General features: G+C 37.3%; 1 protein-coding gene across 2 annotated transcripts in view; it reads left to right on the top strand.

Annotated features, from left to right (window-relative positions):
- Nucleotides 1-3,378: 3,378 nt before the first annotated feature.
- Nucleotides 3,379-16,915, top strand: part of BS14A (BET1P/SFT1P-like protein 14A) — a 166,736-nt gene continuing 153,199 nt past the window's right edge. The window contains exon 1 of one of the 2 annotated variants that reach the window (XM_089425207.1): nt 3,379-3,674. Coding sequence is in view for 1 of the 2 variants with exons in the window: in XM_089425213.1 (XP_089281339.1) it covers nt 3,661-3,674 (14 nt within the window). In the remaining variant the exon portion in view is untranslated. The remainder of the gene's footprint in view (nt 3,675-16,915) is intronic. The other variant, XM_089425213.1, reaches the window with a different exon arrangement.

Raw genomic sequence — 16,915 nt, 5'->3', positions numbered from 1 at the left:
TTTCTACTGCATTCATGGAAACAATTCAAAAGATACATGGAAACCCAAAGATTATTGTAAGTGACAGATATCCCATTTTTACTAGAAATTTTTGGACATAATTATTTTCTTGTCTTGGTACTCAGTTAGCTCATAGCTCATCTTATCATCCTCAATCTGATGGACAAACTAAGATAGTAAACAAATGTTTGGAAGGATGTCTTCGTTGCTTTGTATCTGATAAACAAACACAATGGGTCAAATGGTTGCCTCTGGCTGAATGGTGGTATAACACTTCCTTCCATACTGCAACAAAAATGACCCCATTTATGGCACTTTATGGATATCAGTCACCATCCATCACATCATATTTAAGAGAAGATTCTAAGGTTCAAGCAGTGGAACATCACATCGAGCATCAACAACAAGTTCTCCAACTCTTAAAGGATAACCTCGTGTTGGCGCAGAATAGAATGAAACAACAAGCATATCAACATCACAACGAAAGAAGTTTTGATGTAGGTGACTGGGTATTCCTACGGCTACAACCATATAAACAAATGTCCCTAAAGCAAGCTAAGAAGGATAATAATTTATCACCAAAGTATTATGGTCCGTACAAGGTGTTGAAAAAGATTGGTACTATGGCATACAAATTGGAGCTTCCTGTAGCTTCTCGAGTGCACCTAGTTTTCCATGTTTCATGTTTAAAGAAGGTTATAGGTGAAAAGCTCCCAGTTCAAACAATATTGTCAGAACTTGACGAGGAAGGAAAAAATATATTGGAACCGGAAGCAGTCATAGAAACAAGAACTCGGCAGCTACGAAATCGATCCATTTTAGAGTATCTCATCAAGTGGAAGAACTTATCCGCTGAAGATTCCACATGGGAAGATGAGAATTTTATACAAAAGCATCCAGAACTACTCAAGCGTTGATGACAACACTTTTTTGAAGGAGAGGGGCATGTTAGGTTCCTATAATACTAGTGATGCCCCCATTACTATTGTAGTTGTATCCCTTATTAATATTGTTGTGCCCCTATTGTCCCCATATTGTCCCCATATTGTTATTACTGTGCCCCATAGAATCCCTCTATTGTTATTTTTGTGCCTTTATATTATTATTGTTAGGTCGGCTTGGTTATATTGTGACCCTTTAGACTCCTATATATAGAAAGGAGGTTTTTTCATTTGTATCATCCAATAATTGTTCATTTGTGTAATGTAAAGGAGGTTGCCCCCTCGAAGAGGCTGAATTCTAAGTTGTTCAACTATCTTTTCTATCCTTTTGTGAGCTGGTTTCATAACAGGCCAGAAGACTGGTAATTGTGGTAACAAGGGCTCCCCATTAGTTCGACCACCGAAGCAAAGTAAGAGCAAGTCAGATGCTGAGATTATACTAGAAGCAGTTTAGGCTTATAATATTGGAACTCCAGCTTAGGTGAAACAATTGATATCGTAATGAGAAGTTGATCTTAATCAGTGAGCAAAAGTTGAAGTGTAGGTGAAGGATTGGGAAGTTCTTGCTCCAAATCTCGGTCATATTCGTTTGGTGCACCACATAGTACAAACAAACAATGCACCTCTATTGGCTTATGAAGAGTCTCGTGGCTAAAGCCATAATGATATCGTCGATTGACTCTAGCAAAACCGACCCAGGTCTTCAGGAAATCTAGAAGGAATTGCAACTTATTCAATTCCAAATCCAACAACAGAATGACCTGGATCCAGTGCTAAGGACCTTGCCCCTATGGAGTCCTTTGATGATGATTAGTTTTTAGTTTTGTTATGCCTATTTTTTGTTGAACTTTTTGATGTATATGTTGGATAGTATCATATATTACAACTATGTAGATGAACACTCGTTTTTAGACATTCAAGCCTATAAGGCCTTGTTTGACAGCTTGAATATTGAGATTTTGGATGGCTAATAATGAGTTTCAGTGGCCAATAGACTTGGTTTCCCAATAGGCAAGTTGAAGCCACATAATGCCTTTCATGGATGTAACTTGCTTTTGAAAATGAATGAATGAAGCAGACATACCAAGCTTACAAAAAAAATATTTATATTATTATTAGTTTTTATCAAAATTAAATGTATTAAGACTATTTTACATGCAACAACTACGTAAAACAAAACTAAATATATTGAAATTATTATACATGTTGAAACTATATATATATATATATATATATATATATATATATATATAAACTAAATGCATGAACATATTAATTAAATGTATTAATATATTGTGTATATAAAAATTAAATGTATCACATTTTTCATACACTTGAAAATTAACTTTATTAAAATTGTTTTACATATAAAAAAATTAAATATATTGAAATTAAATGTATAAATATATTAATTAAATGAATTAATATATCGTGTATATAAAAACTATATATATGATATTTTTGATATACAATGATTTAGTATAAATAGAACTTATGTGTATCAACAAATATATAGAAAGATATGTGAAACTGGGAAATAAAAACAAGATGTGACATAATTAATATACAAAGCTTAGTATAATTAGAACTTATGTGTATCCACAAATATGTAGAAAGATATGTGAAATTGGAATATAAAAACAAGATATGACATAATTAATATACAAAGCCATATACATAAGAGATCCAACAAAACCTGTAGTTAGAAACACTACACAAATATCCAATCACACTCAAGATTGATATGAATATGTATGATATCACCATTCAAAAGTTTAACACAATCATTAAGACAATGAATATGGAAATTTAGCACAATTACAAATATAACAAATATAATAAAATGTATACTAAAACAATTAAGCAAGCTAATGCCTACTCCTCTCTTTGCATAGTTAAATAAATTTTAAACAAGCTAATGCCCACTTCTCTCTTTCCATTGTTAAATAAATTTTAAGCAAGCTAATGCCTACTCCTCTCTCAACATAGTTAAAAGAAACTAAACATCATTTTCTCACTAAATTACACATAATTTAAAAAAATAAACACTTATTAAAAAACTAAACAATGTATTATATATTGTTAAATAATCCTCAAAATAAATATTTATAAAAATTAAAGAATATATAGTTTTAAACTAAACAATATATTATATATATATTTTTAAATAATCTTCAAAATAAATACTTACAAAAGAAACTAAACATTATATCATATATATTTTTAAATAATCCTCTAGAATTAAAGAAAATTTGTTTAATAACAAATACATCCATTTTCAAATAAAATTACTAAATAACAAAATTGAAAAGAGAAAACATCCAAAATTCAAGATGAAGGTTTGAATTTAATTTTGTCATGGCGAAAACAACGAATCTTCACTCTTATCAAATCATGAACATCCACTTATTATTAAATGAAAATATGTGAAACCCCATTTTGAACCCGGGACGCAATTTGGAAACCCAATTCCGGGTACGCATATGGGCGATGTGGATTCAAAGTAATCGATTAAGGAAAACGTCATCCATACACTTGTTACTATTTCACCTTTCTCGATCGATCGAGCCGACGATACATATAAAAGCAATCCGCCTTTAGATACGCATGGACAAACGTTGGGATCGGGACAATTGACGGATTTTCCTTCCAATTGAAATCATTTGAAGCAGTGAAACAGAGTAAGGCAGCTTCAGAAACAATCTAAGAGCAGAGAGGCATGAATTCCAGAAGGTAAATCTACTAGTTAATGTCTCGATTTTTTAAGTGCCCCGCTGTTGCCTTAGGGTGTAGACAGCAATTTTATATCACAATCTGATATAAGAATTAACGCACTACATTCATATTATTATGTTCGCATGATGCGTGGGTTGTACGATTTTTTAGGGAAATTTATGCGTGTGACAGCCCGTTGTTTTTAATGGATCCACCAGATCTGTTTTGCTCTTTCTTTACAGTTGTAGAAATCATAACTGGGATATTTTAGGTTTTTCCTACTGTTTAATGGTTCGGGATTTCAAACCTGTGGTCACGACTTCGACTGTCCTTCTGCTCTTCTTCTTCTTCTGATTTTCCTTTGAATTGAAATCATTTGAAGCAGCGAAATAGAGTAAGGCAGCTTCAGAAACAACCTAAGAGCAGAGAGGCATGAATTATAGAAGGTAAATCTACTATTTAATGTCTTGATTTTTTAAGTGCCCCCACCTCCCCTGTTCTGTAGATAGGTCGCCCTTGGGTATAGGCAGCAATTTTGTATCACAATCTGATATAAGAATTCATGTAATGCATTCATATATTATGTTCGCATGATGCATGGGTTGTACGATGTTTTAGGAAAATTTATGCGTGTGAAACCCCGTTGTTTTTAATGGATCCACTAGATCTGTTTTGCTCTTCATTTACATGTGCAGAAATCATAACTGGGATATCTTAGGGTTTTCTTCTATGGCTACGTTTCTCCACTCTTCTCGAGTGCTTTGTGAATTCTTAGCGATGAGCTCTTTGATTTTTGGTTTCCTCTCATATTTGAGATGGCTTTATAGAGGGAAACACTTGGCCTAATTGGAATTTTGTCTGCGTTGCCCTTTTGTGCAGCACATAAAACATACCCTATGGTTTTCTCGAAAGCGCTGTACGTTATGGCTGATTAAAAGCTTTACAATGAACCCTTAGAATATGATTTTAAGGGATTTTTTCAGAGCAATATATCAGTGAGATCTAATCATGTATGTTAAAACCAATTGGCATCTCCGACTAATTTTTAAGGAACCTAGCATACGAAAACCAGAAGTAACAGGAAATTACAGAATATACACCACTGATCTTCATTTTTTTCCCAGGCAGTTCACATGCTTTGATCCAACAGTTCGGGCACATCATATTAGAGAACCAATCATTTCGCATGCATCCCAATATAGATTATATCAAACAGTTCTCTTGTACCTGATTCAAAGATTTTATCAATTAGTTCTAACTTCTCACATACATCCTGTCGTCTGAGGTCCAAAACATGACGATTATTGCAACATATCTTCCAAATCTTTGGATAAATTTCAACTTTTTAATAAATGAAACTGAGGCTCTTGAAATTTCAGGGTCAGATTCATTGCAGGTCTGCTGAGAAAGTTCATTTTCTTGTAAATCAGGCCATTCTTGAAGTCACAGAATCTTACTCAAAGCCTGCAGTGCGTGAATGCTTCTTTGAAACCATTTTGTAACAGATCTAATTCCCATACGGCAACTCGAGAAAATGGAGCACAAACACCTTGTGCAAAAACGGCTTTGATTCGTACCTCACATGGGCTCATCATAACAGAAAATACACATAAATGTGTTAAACATGGCGACAATCACAAAGTGCATTAATGAAACATTAAAACCAGAAATCTTGAAGCAAAGGAAGAAATACTTATTCATAAATTTGTAGACAATTCCACCACACAAAGATTGAACACTAAATGTATATACAATACTGGGAACCCTCACTGGGAATAAGCCCACAACAAATGGCAGTTGCATTAAATTACATGATATGAGACTGCAATATCACGTGATCAATGATTGCATAGCTATAGGACTAAGTCATTGTTTGCCACCTGTGCACATCCAAACACCTTCACCAATGCTGATTTGACCATTAAACACCATCCTAGCAAGAAGGTTGGAGCCTAGGTGTAATGAGCTAAAGGGTAATTTGCTAGGGTTTTCAATAGATTTCTTTTGCATAACATTTAATTTTAGCTCATATAAAATACATGTTTCAAATAATAATCAAAACAAACCAGCATCAAATATATCCACAATTCTAATAATCCAAGTTCAACACATAATTCTAATATAATAGAATTATTCAACCATGCGGCACACCCTATCCAGATGCAAGCACGTTGAACACCGTTTTACTAAATCAAAGTCCCTTTTATGAGCTATGAATGTTTCTATGCCACCAAACCGCTTTACATAGAATTAACTGGAAGCTATTTACCAAACCGCAGAGCTATTGCAATTCAACTCTATCGAAACCTGCTTTACCTTGCATGTGAACCAAAAACTCGTAATTGTGCTACAGGGATTAATCATCATGTGCTTTAGGTATAGCGACCCTTGTCTTAATTTTCTCGCTCCCATACCCTTGATGTCCACCCTAGTGTAATTTTGGCGGGTTAGTGGTTGTCATGCAATCTTTTTGACTTTAGAAATGTTGTTCGTTCAGGGACCCGCTTCTAGGAGCAATGACTAAACTTCACCAACTTGACTCGAAACAATCAACAAAAACCCTCGTTGTTTATTGATGAGGTTCTGGGGCCAAGCAAGAATCAAACCAACCAAAAAAATGTATCTTCCAAGTTATGTTTCGTGTGCCAAAAAAAATCAAGAACCCAAATAATTTAGAACCCAAATAATTTGTTGCCCTTTCCAGAAGGATTCCTGTGCCAAAACAAAGTTCAAGAATCAGAACTATTCTCCGCCTTTACAAATGTATTCCTGTGCCCAAACATAATGAGTAAAAGGTAGATTAGTGTCAACTAGGGTGAGATCTTTCACCTCCGAAATTGACAAGAGAGAGAGTGGGGTCTTAAAAACCCTTAGAGCAAAGCTCAAAACATAAATGAAATGATCCACAATGATGATCCAAAATGAATCCAAGTCTCCTTTATTTATAGACTTACTTGAGGGGTTTCATTTTCTTAAGTGGTTGACTGTGTCTTACTCAAAACCCCAGATTTGGGTTTTTCGCCCAACTTACCAAAAACTTGCCCCAATGGGGGTTTTGGGGTTTTATCCCCTTCTTTTGGAGGACTATAGCCTATATGGGGACGGATAGGCTACTAAGTCCATTAGTCCTCAATTCGTTGAGGGCATCACACTAGGATGCCAAAATTGGTAGGAGATCGTTTGATAGTAGTGTAGCAATATTGGTTCTCATACCATCCTTTAACAGTGTAGTATTTCACACGACATCACTATCTCATTGGTATCATGACCATGACTAAAGTATCATATCTCAAGGTTGCTTAATCTTGGCATAGCCTTCATAGTTTTTTCTCTCCGTCTTACCCTCCCCCCCCCATAACCTTCTCTAATAATTTACATTCTATGTGCAACATTCTCTCCCCTCTAAGCGAGGGAGAGTTACTCCATGACAAATGGGGATGGTAGAAAGTGACAGAGAAGATTTGCACCCACTTGCCTTACTATCTCCCAAGTGGAGAACATAGGATACCTACTATACTTGTGTTATCAAAGCCTCCACATGAGTGGAGGATAAGGGTGTAAAGTCCTCAGGGAATTTTCCCCTTAGGGTTTTAGTTTTGACTAGGGCTTCATTAAATCAACAACATAACATATTCATTTATTCATGCAACAATAGGCATCCTTCTATGAAATGCATCAATAGTATAGAAGATTTTTAATAGTAATATAATCAAACCACAATAAAATAGGGTCGACCCCTAGTGAATAGTAGATTCATTCAACCAACAATTCACCAATATTATACTATCAATGTTCAATAGGTCAACTCTGTCACTGTAACCCACACTAGCACTATTCAATTATGTGGTTACTAAACTAATTAATAACTCACTGTTTAACTATTGCTCTATTTGCACTGCGTCAAACTGATTCATTGTCAGGAGGGTTTATGACAACTTTCTTTTGAGCTCCCACCTATAGTTGGAGTAAACCATTGTGTTGGCCTTGTTGTAACAAATTGTTGGCTAGGGTAATGAAAACCCCCTTCTAATTTGAACTTGTGCTATGAGACCGCAGATCCTTGAACAAGATATTCACTATCTTGCAAATTGCTTGGCAGCTACCCTGCAGTTACTCCTTGCTTGCTGGTCCAGACCCCAATGATATGCTGCCTCTTAAAAGATTGAGGAGGGCCCTTGTTGCTTCAGGAAGTCTTGGGTTAGGGCTTCTTACCACTGATCAGATTGATTGATTGGCGTATGAATCGATTTGTTGCCCTCTAATGTATTTCACATGTTGGGTGGGCTTTATTGCCACAAAATCGAATACATGTGCTGTATCGAATGGTCTTCAAAGCTCACCGTGATCTTAGACAGGTGAAAAAGGGAATCCGTTGTTGCCCTAAGTAGCCTTAGAGAGGAAAATGAAATGCCCTAATTACTTCATTGAATCTCGTCTAACAGAGGAAAGGGCTTGGTGCCTCATAGAAGGTACTCGCAACCTTGTTTCCATCAACCACTAATTTCGAGCTTAGTTACACTGTGGATAATCACAGAGGGAGAGTTTCGCTGTCTTAGAACCTTTTTTATCAAGCTTGAGGTGACCATACCTACCACAGAAGTCCTGTGTTGCTACTGAACGAAATTCGTTGACCAATAAGAAACCATAAAGAACTGCTTCCTTGCTTTTCTGGAACAGAAACTGAGCTACTCCAAGTGAATAGGCTAGAACAAGACAAAAAATAGAGATGAATAGCTAGGGTGGGAACACCTACACCGAAAGTAGACAAGAGAAAAGGGGTCTTAAAATCCTTAGGGCCTCAACTCAAAGAAAACATAGATAATTCAATTCAAATCAATGATGAGAAAATGATTCTATCACTCCTTTATTTATAGATTGCTCACGGGGTTTTATCCTTCTTAATCTAATGTGAGGGGTTAGATGTGCAACCCCTAATTTGGGCTTTTTGCTCGAGCTACCCCAAAATTTACCCAATGTTGCCCCAAAACATTGGATAATGGGTTCCCCCTTTATCAACTACTATAGCCTATGGGGTTAGATATGCTACTCCATCCTCCCTTGGGCAATCAATCCATAGGGGACATTACAGAGGGTACAACCCCTATTTCCTCACTTGTTAGTTGATAATCCTTGTGCACCTTATATTTGTCATTTACATTGTAGATGGTGTAGCAGACCCAATGCATGCACTTGACTTAATAACTACTCACTAGTGAAGGATGCGGTTATGCTCTCTATATCCTTATCCTACCATTTCCATTCTTCGAAGAGATCATTTCCTTTCTTTTAGATGTCAATATCATTTACTTGAATAACTGGGGCCTTTGCACTCAAGCTTATATGGATACTTGATTACATTATATTACATTATCTAATATAATGATTTTAAGTTATGAGAGCCTTAACTAATGTGTATCCATTGTTCTAATGACATTAATTATAGATGCATACTCATCTTATTCACTAACATTTTATTTTAGCTAGGGGTCATAGTTGGGGTATTACTTTGCTTTCCCTCTTATATTAGCTTGACTTTTTGTTGTCTTCCTTCTTTCTTGATACAATGGTTTGGAACATTGTAGTAGTGCTTGAACTTTTGATATTTGGACCGTAGCCAACATTATAATTTCTCTGAACAACTTTTGATTCCAAAAATTTAGCATTGACATAATCCATTTGCTCACAGGAATGCATATTAATGCATATGTGAAATTTAATTTATAACTATGTCAAGCTTATAAAAAAACAAAAACTAGGCATAAAGATCTAAAATGTGAGGTACAACATAAAACACCAAGGTGATACTTATCTTTATGAGCTTGTGGTTATGATGAATTGTTGTTGCATATAAGGTTCTACTTATTTGCTTATCATCTTTGAACATTAATCTCAGTGCTTGTTACTTCTAACTTTAGGTCACCCAAAATTCTTCACACTTTAGAGTGCTAGCAATGAGCTTTCATAGGGGCCTTGATATTTTCTTTATGCATGAGAACACCATAAATTTATGCATAAATAATATTATAGGCAAGGATATCTATATATAAATACTTATGATAAACATATATATGAATGTTGAGGGTATCGACATATAAGGTCATCATCATGTGTCTTATATGTAGATGCCAAATACATACATGTATGCAATATATATGCATAAATGCCCTTTGTTTTCATATATATGAGAATGCTAGCAACTACTTATATGGTGGTTTCAATCTTGCCATGTTAAAATCGGAAACTAGGGCCAAACTCCACTATGGACAACTCATATGATGGAGATGATATTTTTATTGGATTCCTCTTTCCAAGAGGTGCAAGATTGATCTAAAGATCATCTCATTCTGACAAGTAGAAATGGGATTATGAATTTATTTCTTCTATGGACAAATTGTCAAGGTCGGTTATAAGTCTATTGTAGGCTCATGAAGCCCAACAAACATGTCTCTTCACCCTTAATGTTGTGTATGAATAGAAGAGGCATTTTCCTCATTTGGACACACCTCAACACACATCTTTCTCTCTCCTCTTCTCAATGGTTCATATAGCAAACAAGAGCATCTTCTTCTCTAGGCGTTGATTTGGGTTGACTAAAATTATAGGCTGAAAATTTCAGAGTCTGTTTTGGGCAAATTACAAGGACGTTGACCAACGTTGACCGAGGGTCAAACTCACTCCTTTGACTGCGTTTTTTAGGCAGGAAATCCAATTTCCTTAGGCCGCATCTCTTGGCACAAAAATTGAGGAATTTGTAGTTGTTTAACTAGCGTTGACCGTAGGGTCGTTGATTACAATGTTGACTTTGCGTTCACCAGGTTTGACTGAGAATTTCAAGACTGTTTTGGGCTGAATTAGACTATCTTTGGAGGCCGAGTTAACTGTGTTTGACCAAGTTCATTTGGAGGACTTTTTGTGCTGGTTTGACCAATGTTGATTTTCAGGTTAGGGCATCCTATTGACTGCAGTTTGATTGGTCTGTTTTACATTGATTGGGTAAGTAAATTTTGCATATTGTACTCCCTCTCTTTGCTGAACTTTTGAAGAATAATAACAAGATTTGATCAAAGGGTTTTCCCCACATTGGGGTTTTTCCCTGCCATCTACCAAATATTGTGTCCTCTTGTCTTGGCTTATCTCTTGCTTATTGTTTATGTTCTATTTGCATTTACTATCAATGTTTATGTGATTGCTAATATGGAAATTGATATTGGGCTAATAATTTTTTTTGAAGTAAATTGCTCTAAAGCATAGAACATACCATTGTTATCTAAAATTAACATAGTATTGGAGCTGAGGTGAAGACAAAGCCCAAACAAGAGTGAGAAAAGCAATCACTGAGATTTGTTGGTCAAGGACAAGATTCAATGGCCTCCTAATCTTACTTCAAATCTGATGACAAGCTCAATGATAAGTCTGATTATCATGCACTGAAGATGTCTCTTGACTCGACTTTGGAAGTGCATGCTGCTATGGACTATGTGCAGGGAAAGATTGTTGAACCTCCTTAAAATGCATCGGCTGCTGATAAGACAAAGTACAAGAAAGGTGAAGTCAAAGCTAAGAAGATCATCAGGGATTCTATTCATAAGAATTTAGTTGCTTACATCTCCGATTTGGGCACATCTAAGGAGATGTATGACAAGTTGGTTAGCATGTTTAAAGCTAGCAATGCAAACCAAGTCCTCTTTCTCAAGAACAAGTTGAAGGACATAAAGAAGGGAAGAGGAGAAGATATCCAATCCTACTTCATGAGGATCACTGAAATAAAAAATGATCTTCTATCAATTGGAGAAGTTATTGCTGACAAGGAGCTCACTCTCATTTCCCTTGGAGGTCTCCCTCGTGAATGGGATGTGTTCAACACTACTATCCTCAACAATGACCGGATTCTAGGTTTTGATGAATTGTTGACTAGATGTACTCAAGAAGAAACAAGGATGATAGAGAGAGACATGCCTTCAAATAGGAATGATCCTAATGCATTCTCTGCTTATGCTAAAAAGAAGAACAATGCAGGTTCAAAGAAGCAATGTCAAGGAAGATCGGGATTCAAAGATGGAAGAAAGGGTAGATGCTTCATTTCTAACAGGTTTGGCCACTATGCTAGGGAGTGTCCTAATAAAAAGGATACACCTCGGGATGATGACAACAACAACCGCAACAATTTCAGGGGAAACGACAATCAAAGGAATGACAGGTTCAAAGGAAAAAGGAATGCTCCCGCTACTCAACATGAAAATGGTCGACCTCCCAAAAGATCAAGAAACTCCAGGTATGATGAATGTTGGCCCCAACTCTTGATCAAACAATTTCTTAAGCAACTTGCGAAGCTATATGGCCTCACATCTAGCAGTACTAGATGCCACCATCTATTCTGCCTTTGCCGAGATAAGTGCCACGAGATCTTGTTTCTTATTGAACCATGATACCATCATTAATCCCAAGCTAAAGCAACACCTTGAGGTGCTTTTCTTGTCTGTTGCATTGCCTGTCAAATTTGAGTATGAATAAACTTGCAACTTCACGCAAGCAGCTCCAAGATATCGTTGACTATACTTAATTGTGCCCTGCATATTTAAGCACATGTTTTGCTGCTTGACATTGCTCCTGCTTTGGCTCCACCATGAACTGACTTAAGATGTTCATTACAAAACATATATCTGGCATGGTGTTGACGAAATACATCAAGGAACCTATCAACGTCTTGCACATTGTGGGATCTGCCAACTCTTTGAAGTTGTCACCTTCTTTAGATTAGTGATCATAGGTGTGGCCATAGATTTGCAATCCTCCATCAGAAACCTCTTTAGGATATGAATTATAGACTTACCCTACCTAGGGAAAATGCCCCCTTGGTTCTAGCAAACCTCCAACTCCAAGAAGTAATGCAACACACTAATGTACTCCATCTCAAACTCATCTGCCATGTTTGCTTTGCACCTTATAATGTGCTTCTCTACATGTATCAAAAACAAGTCATTTACATATAGCACCAAAACAAGCAGATCAATCTGAACAAATATATAATGTAAGTTAGAATTTGCATTGCTTTTGGTGAAACCCAATACTTTGCAAATATCTATAAATGTTGGAATACCACGCTCTATGTTGGACTCCATCAAAGGCTTTCTTAAGCTTGCACATGTGGGATTCCTTTCCATTCACTTTAAAGCCCGAAGATTGCTTTGTGTACACTTCTTCCTCAATGATCTCATTAAGGAAAGTTGTCTTCACATCCATTTGATAGATCCTCCATCCCATAAATGAAACGAAGGACATAACAACTCTAATAGAAGTGTACTTGGTGTTTGGAGCAAATATCTCCTTATAGTCCACTCCCTCTCTTTGGGAGAACCCTCTCACTACAAACCTCCTTTTAGACTTCTTAGTGTTGCCATCTATAGCATGCTTGATCTTGAAGAGGCACATGGAACTCATGATTGACTTCCCCTCTAGTTTTGGCACTATGTTCCAAACCTCATACTTCACAATGGAGTTGTACTCCTCCACCATGGCATCTCACCATACCTATTGGTTTGCTGCCTCCTAAAAATTGGAAGGCTCGAAATCTAGAATTTTGATCATTAATGTTATATGATTTGGAAACTTTTATGTTATATGGTTTGGAAACTTTATTGGAGGCTTGCTCTCGCTGAAAGTGTTGCTAGGACTATCAACATGTTATTGAGCATCCCTAGCGTCTGACTGAACCATTGAGGTCTCTTGAATCTTGATAGAAGTAGAAGGGGCTCCTTTCTCCCCCTCTTCACTTGAAGGTTGTTGTATTGCCTTGGAAATCACTAGTGAGCTCCACCCAACCTTCAAAACTTCTTATCCTCCATCTTTGGAATAGGCTCATGGGACTTCCTAGTTGTGATGTCTTCGTCAAACATTACATCTTAGCTCACTATTTTCTTACTCTGCTTTGGAATATGGACCTTGTAAATATTTGAAGTCTCTTTTTAACCCACAGATAAGCCCTTCTTGGTGGAGGTCTCCAACTTGGTCCTCAGACCTCTACTCTACTTGTACATGGATATAAATTGGACAAACAATGATGCGGAAATGACTCACCTTTGGCTTCACAACAATGATTACCTCCTTTGTTGTTTTGTCCTCCAAGATCTTGAGGACATTGGTTTTGGATGTAGATTGTTGTATTGCATGCATTCGCCTAAAGAAACATTGGCAAGCACTGATCATGTATCACAGCCTTAACAATCTCTATGATGATCTATTCTTTTGCTTGACAACCCCATTATGCTATAAGTTGTATGGAATTGTCAGGCCCCTCTTGATTCCTACCTCCTTGCAAAAATCCTTGAACTCCTTGGAGGTATACTCTCCACCATTCTCTGAGCTCAAGACTTTGATCTTCTTTCCTATCTGGTTTTCAGCTAGAGCTTTGAACTCCTAAAACCTACTAAATGTCTCGTGCATGGTCTTCAAGAAGTAGATCCAAGTCTTGCAAAAGAAATAATCAATAAAGGAAACATAATACATGCTTTCTGTCATAGACACTATTGACATTGGTTCACAAACATTCGAATATCCTAGATCTAGGATCCCCTTAGACATCCTCACTACTTGGTAAAACGACCTTATCATGCTTGCCAAGCGTGCACCCTTTGCAATGTGCATGCTGCTCAATTTTGAACTTTGGAAGACTTGTGACTATCTTCCTCAAAATAGGCAATGCCTTGTGATCATGTATCATGGCTTTAGTAGCGTCTATGATGGATGCATTCTTTTGCTCGACAATCCCATTATGTTGTAGGTTGTATGGAATTGTCAACTCCCTCTTGATTCCTACCTCCTTGCAAAAATACTTGAACTCCTTGGAGGTATACTCTCCCCCATTATTTGATCTCAAGACTTTGATCTTCTGTCCTTTTTGGTTTTTAACTAGAGCTTTGAACTCTTGAAACCTGCTAAAGGCCTCATCCATGGTCTTCAAGAAGTAGATCCAAGTCTTGCAAGAGAAATCTTCAATAAAGGAAACATAATACATGCTTTCTATTATTGATGCTACTGACATTGGTTCACGAACATTCAAATGTCCTAGGTCTAGAATCCCCTTAGACATATACTCACTACTTGGTAGAATAACCTTCTCATGCTTGCCAAGCGTGCACCCTCTGCATAGACCATCTTGCTCAATATTGAAGTTTAGAGACTTGTGACTATCTCCCTCAGTATAGGCAATGCCTTGTGATGAATGTGCCCCATCCTCTTGTGCCACAACTAGCACAAGTTGTCATTGTTATGCACCAAAGCTCAGACAAGTACAAATTACCTTCTTTAATCCCTATTACCTTCGCTGTTGGAATTTCTAAGTCTAACTGCTAGAAACCCTTCATGTACTTTACTGATTTATTCCTGCCTACTTGTTCTGTTAATTAACAAGTTATTTACCATGTAAATACTGGAAATAAATACAAGTACATGCTCAACACATTATAGACCATCAACTGAAGGAAACAAAACAAGCACACATGTGACATCGTTGTTTTTGGACCAATGTCCCCGGAAAAACCCAATGCGGGAAAACCGATGCAGCTATTTGAGCGTTTTATTATTATGCAGTTTCTGAATACAATTTGGGTGCCAAAACTTGCTCACCCAATAGAGAATAATCTTTGCAGTGGTACCTCTCTACTCGGAAGCAGATATTCTTGTTGAAACCCCGGATAAACACTTCGACAACTCCCCGCTCCAATCTGCGCCATGAAAACCCCAGTGTTAGCCTCTAGGGACTGCGTTAGCCCTTTCTGGCCCAATGTCTGCCCAGTGTCACCCTAGCTCCCCCTCGTCAGCCGCTGGAGGCATTGTGTCAGCCCTTAGAGCCTCCGCGTCACCCACGCTAGCTCTTTGAGGCACTACGCAGCTCCTGGTTGCCTCTGCGTGAGCCCTGGCTGGCTTTGCGCCCCTCTCTCCCAACTTCTGCGCTGATCCTCCCAATACTATCTCTGCCTCTCCGCTTTTGTATTCGTTGCCCCCCAGCTGCAACTTTGATCACTCTTTCGACTTCCTCAGCAAACCCTTCCCCAAAAAATCGAAATCTTGATCAACTCGGTGTATTCTCCAAGTGACCCTCAAGCCTCCTCTTATACTTTTCTCGTTGACAATTCAACGGCCAAGATTAAGTCCCTAATCAACGGCTAAGATTAGATCTGGCTTGATCCATGACTTTTGGACCACTCTAACTCAGTTTTATATTAATTCACATTAATATTTTATTTTTCCTAAGTTTAGACTTAGGGACTCCATTAAAAATATTAATTATTTTAATATCTCCCAAACTGATAGATTCTGCCCAAACCATTTCTGGGTATTGGAGATCTCATGTGCTTTAGCCTCTCCACCAATTTTCATGGCTAGAGCACATCCGATGCTACCCCAAATTGACATTAGCTATATCCAGGCTAGAACCTTTTGGCTTGATGAGGACTTGCTTGTTCTTGAACTCAGCTACAATGTCCTTATCCTCCATGATTGAAACTGGAAGCATATCCTTCCTAAGACTTGGTACAAACAAAACATCTCTAAATCTAAAGAATTACCTAATTTGAGATGGAAGGGACTAGTACCAACTCTTACTACTAGGTACATGACATCACCACTAAGCTCAACTTGTACTCTTGAGTCCTACTTCATCATATTAGAAAACAATTGCCTTATTGATGTCATCTGTTGATATGCCCCACTATCCACATACAATGCATCCCTCGGAATCACGCTGGAATAAAGGCGGGATATTAAAGAAGGCCTTTTTAAACTTAGCAGCAAACTCATTCATTTGAGTTTTTGTAGAGACTGCTACATGCTTTTGTTGTTGCTTCCCTTTACCCTCCTTCTATAGAGACTGTGATGCATAGTGACCATGCTTAAGACAAGCAAAACACTTGATTTTACTCAAGTCCTTTCTTGGTTGTGAGGTTGACTCCTTGCTATTTGTTGGGCTGTTTGCCTTTTTTTTTTTTTTTTTTTTTTTTTTTTATCCTATTAGAGTAACCTAAGTACCCACAGGGGATTTGAAACGGTGACCTATCGCAAGGAGTGCCTTAACAGCGCACCCATTCACCGTCAATCCAAAGCCCCGTGGGCTATTGGGTTGTTTGCCTTTGCCCTTATTTGATCAACCAAATAGAGCGAGGTCATCACCACCCTTCTTACTAGCCTTCCACTCCATCTGAGTCTCCTCTTGGATATAGTCATCCCAATCCTCTTAAAGTTAGGGAGGTTTTCCATTGACAAAT

This window comes from Pinus tabuliformis, chromosome 6, assembly GCF_031772625.1.
Source record: "Pinus tabuliformis cultivar Carrire ecotype Pingquan chromosome 6, CPIR1, whole genome shotgun sequence".
Classification (NCBI taxonomy): Eukaryota; Viridiplantae; Streptophyta; class Pinopsida; order Pinales; family Pinaceae; genus Pinus; species Pinus tabuliformis.
The sequence above is the reverse complement of the archived record's forward strand: the minus strand, read 5'-3'. Positions and strand labels throughout refer to the sequence as shown.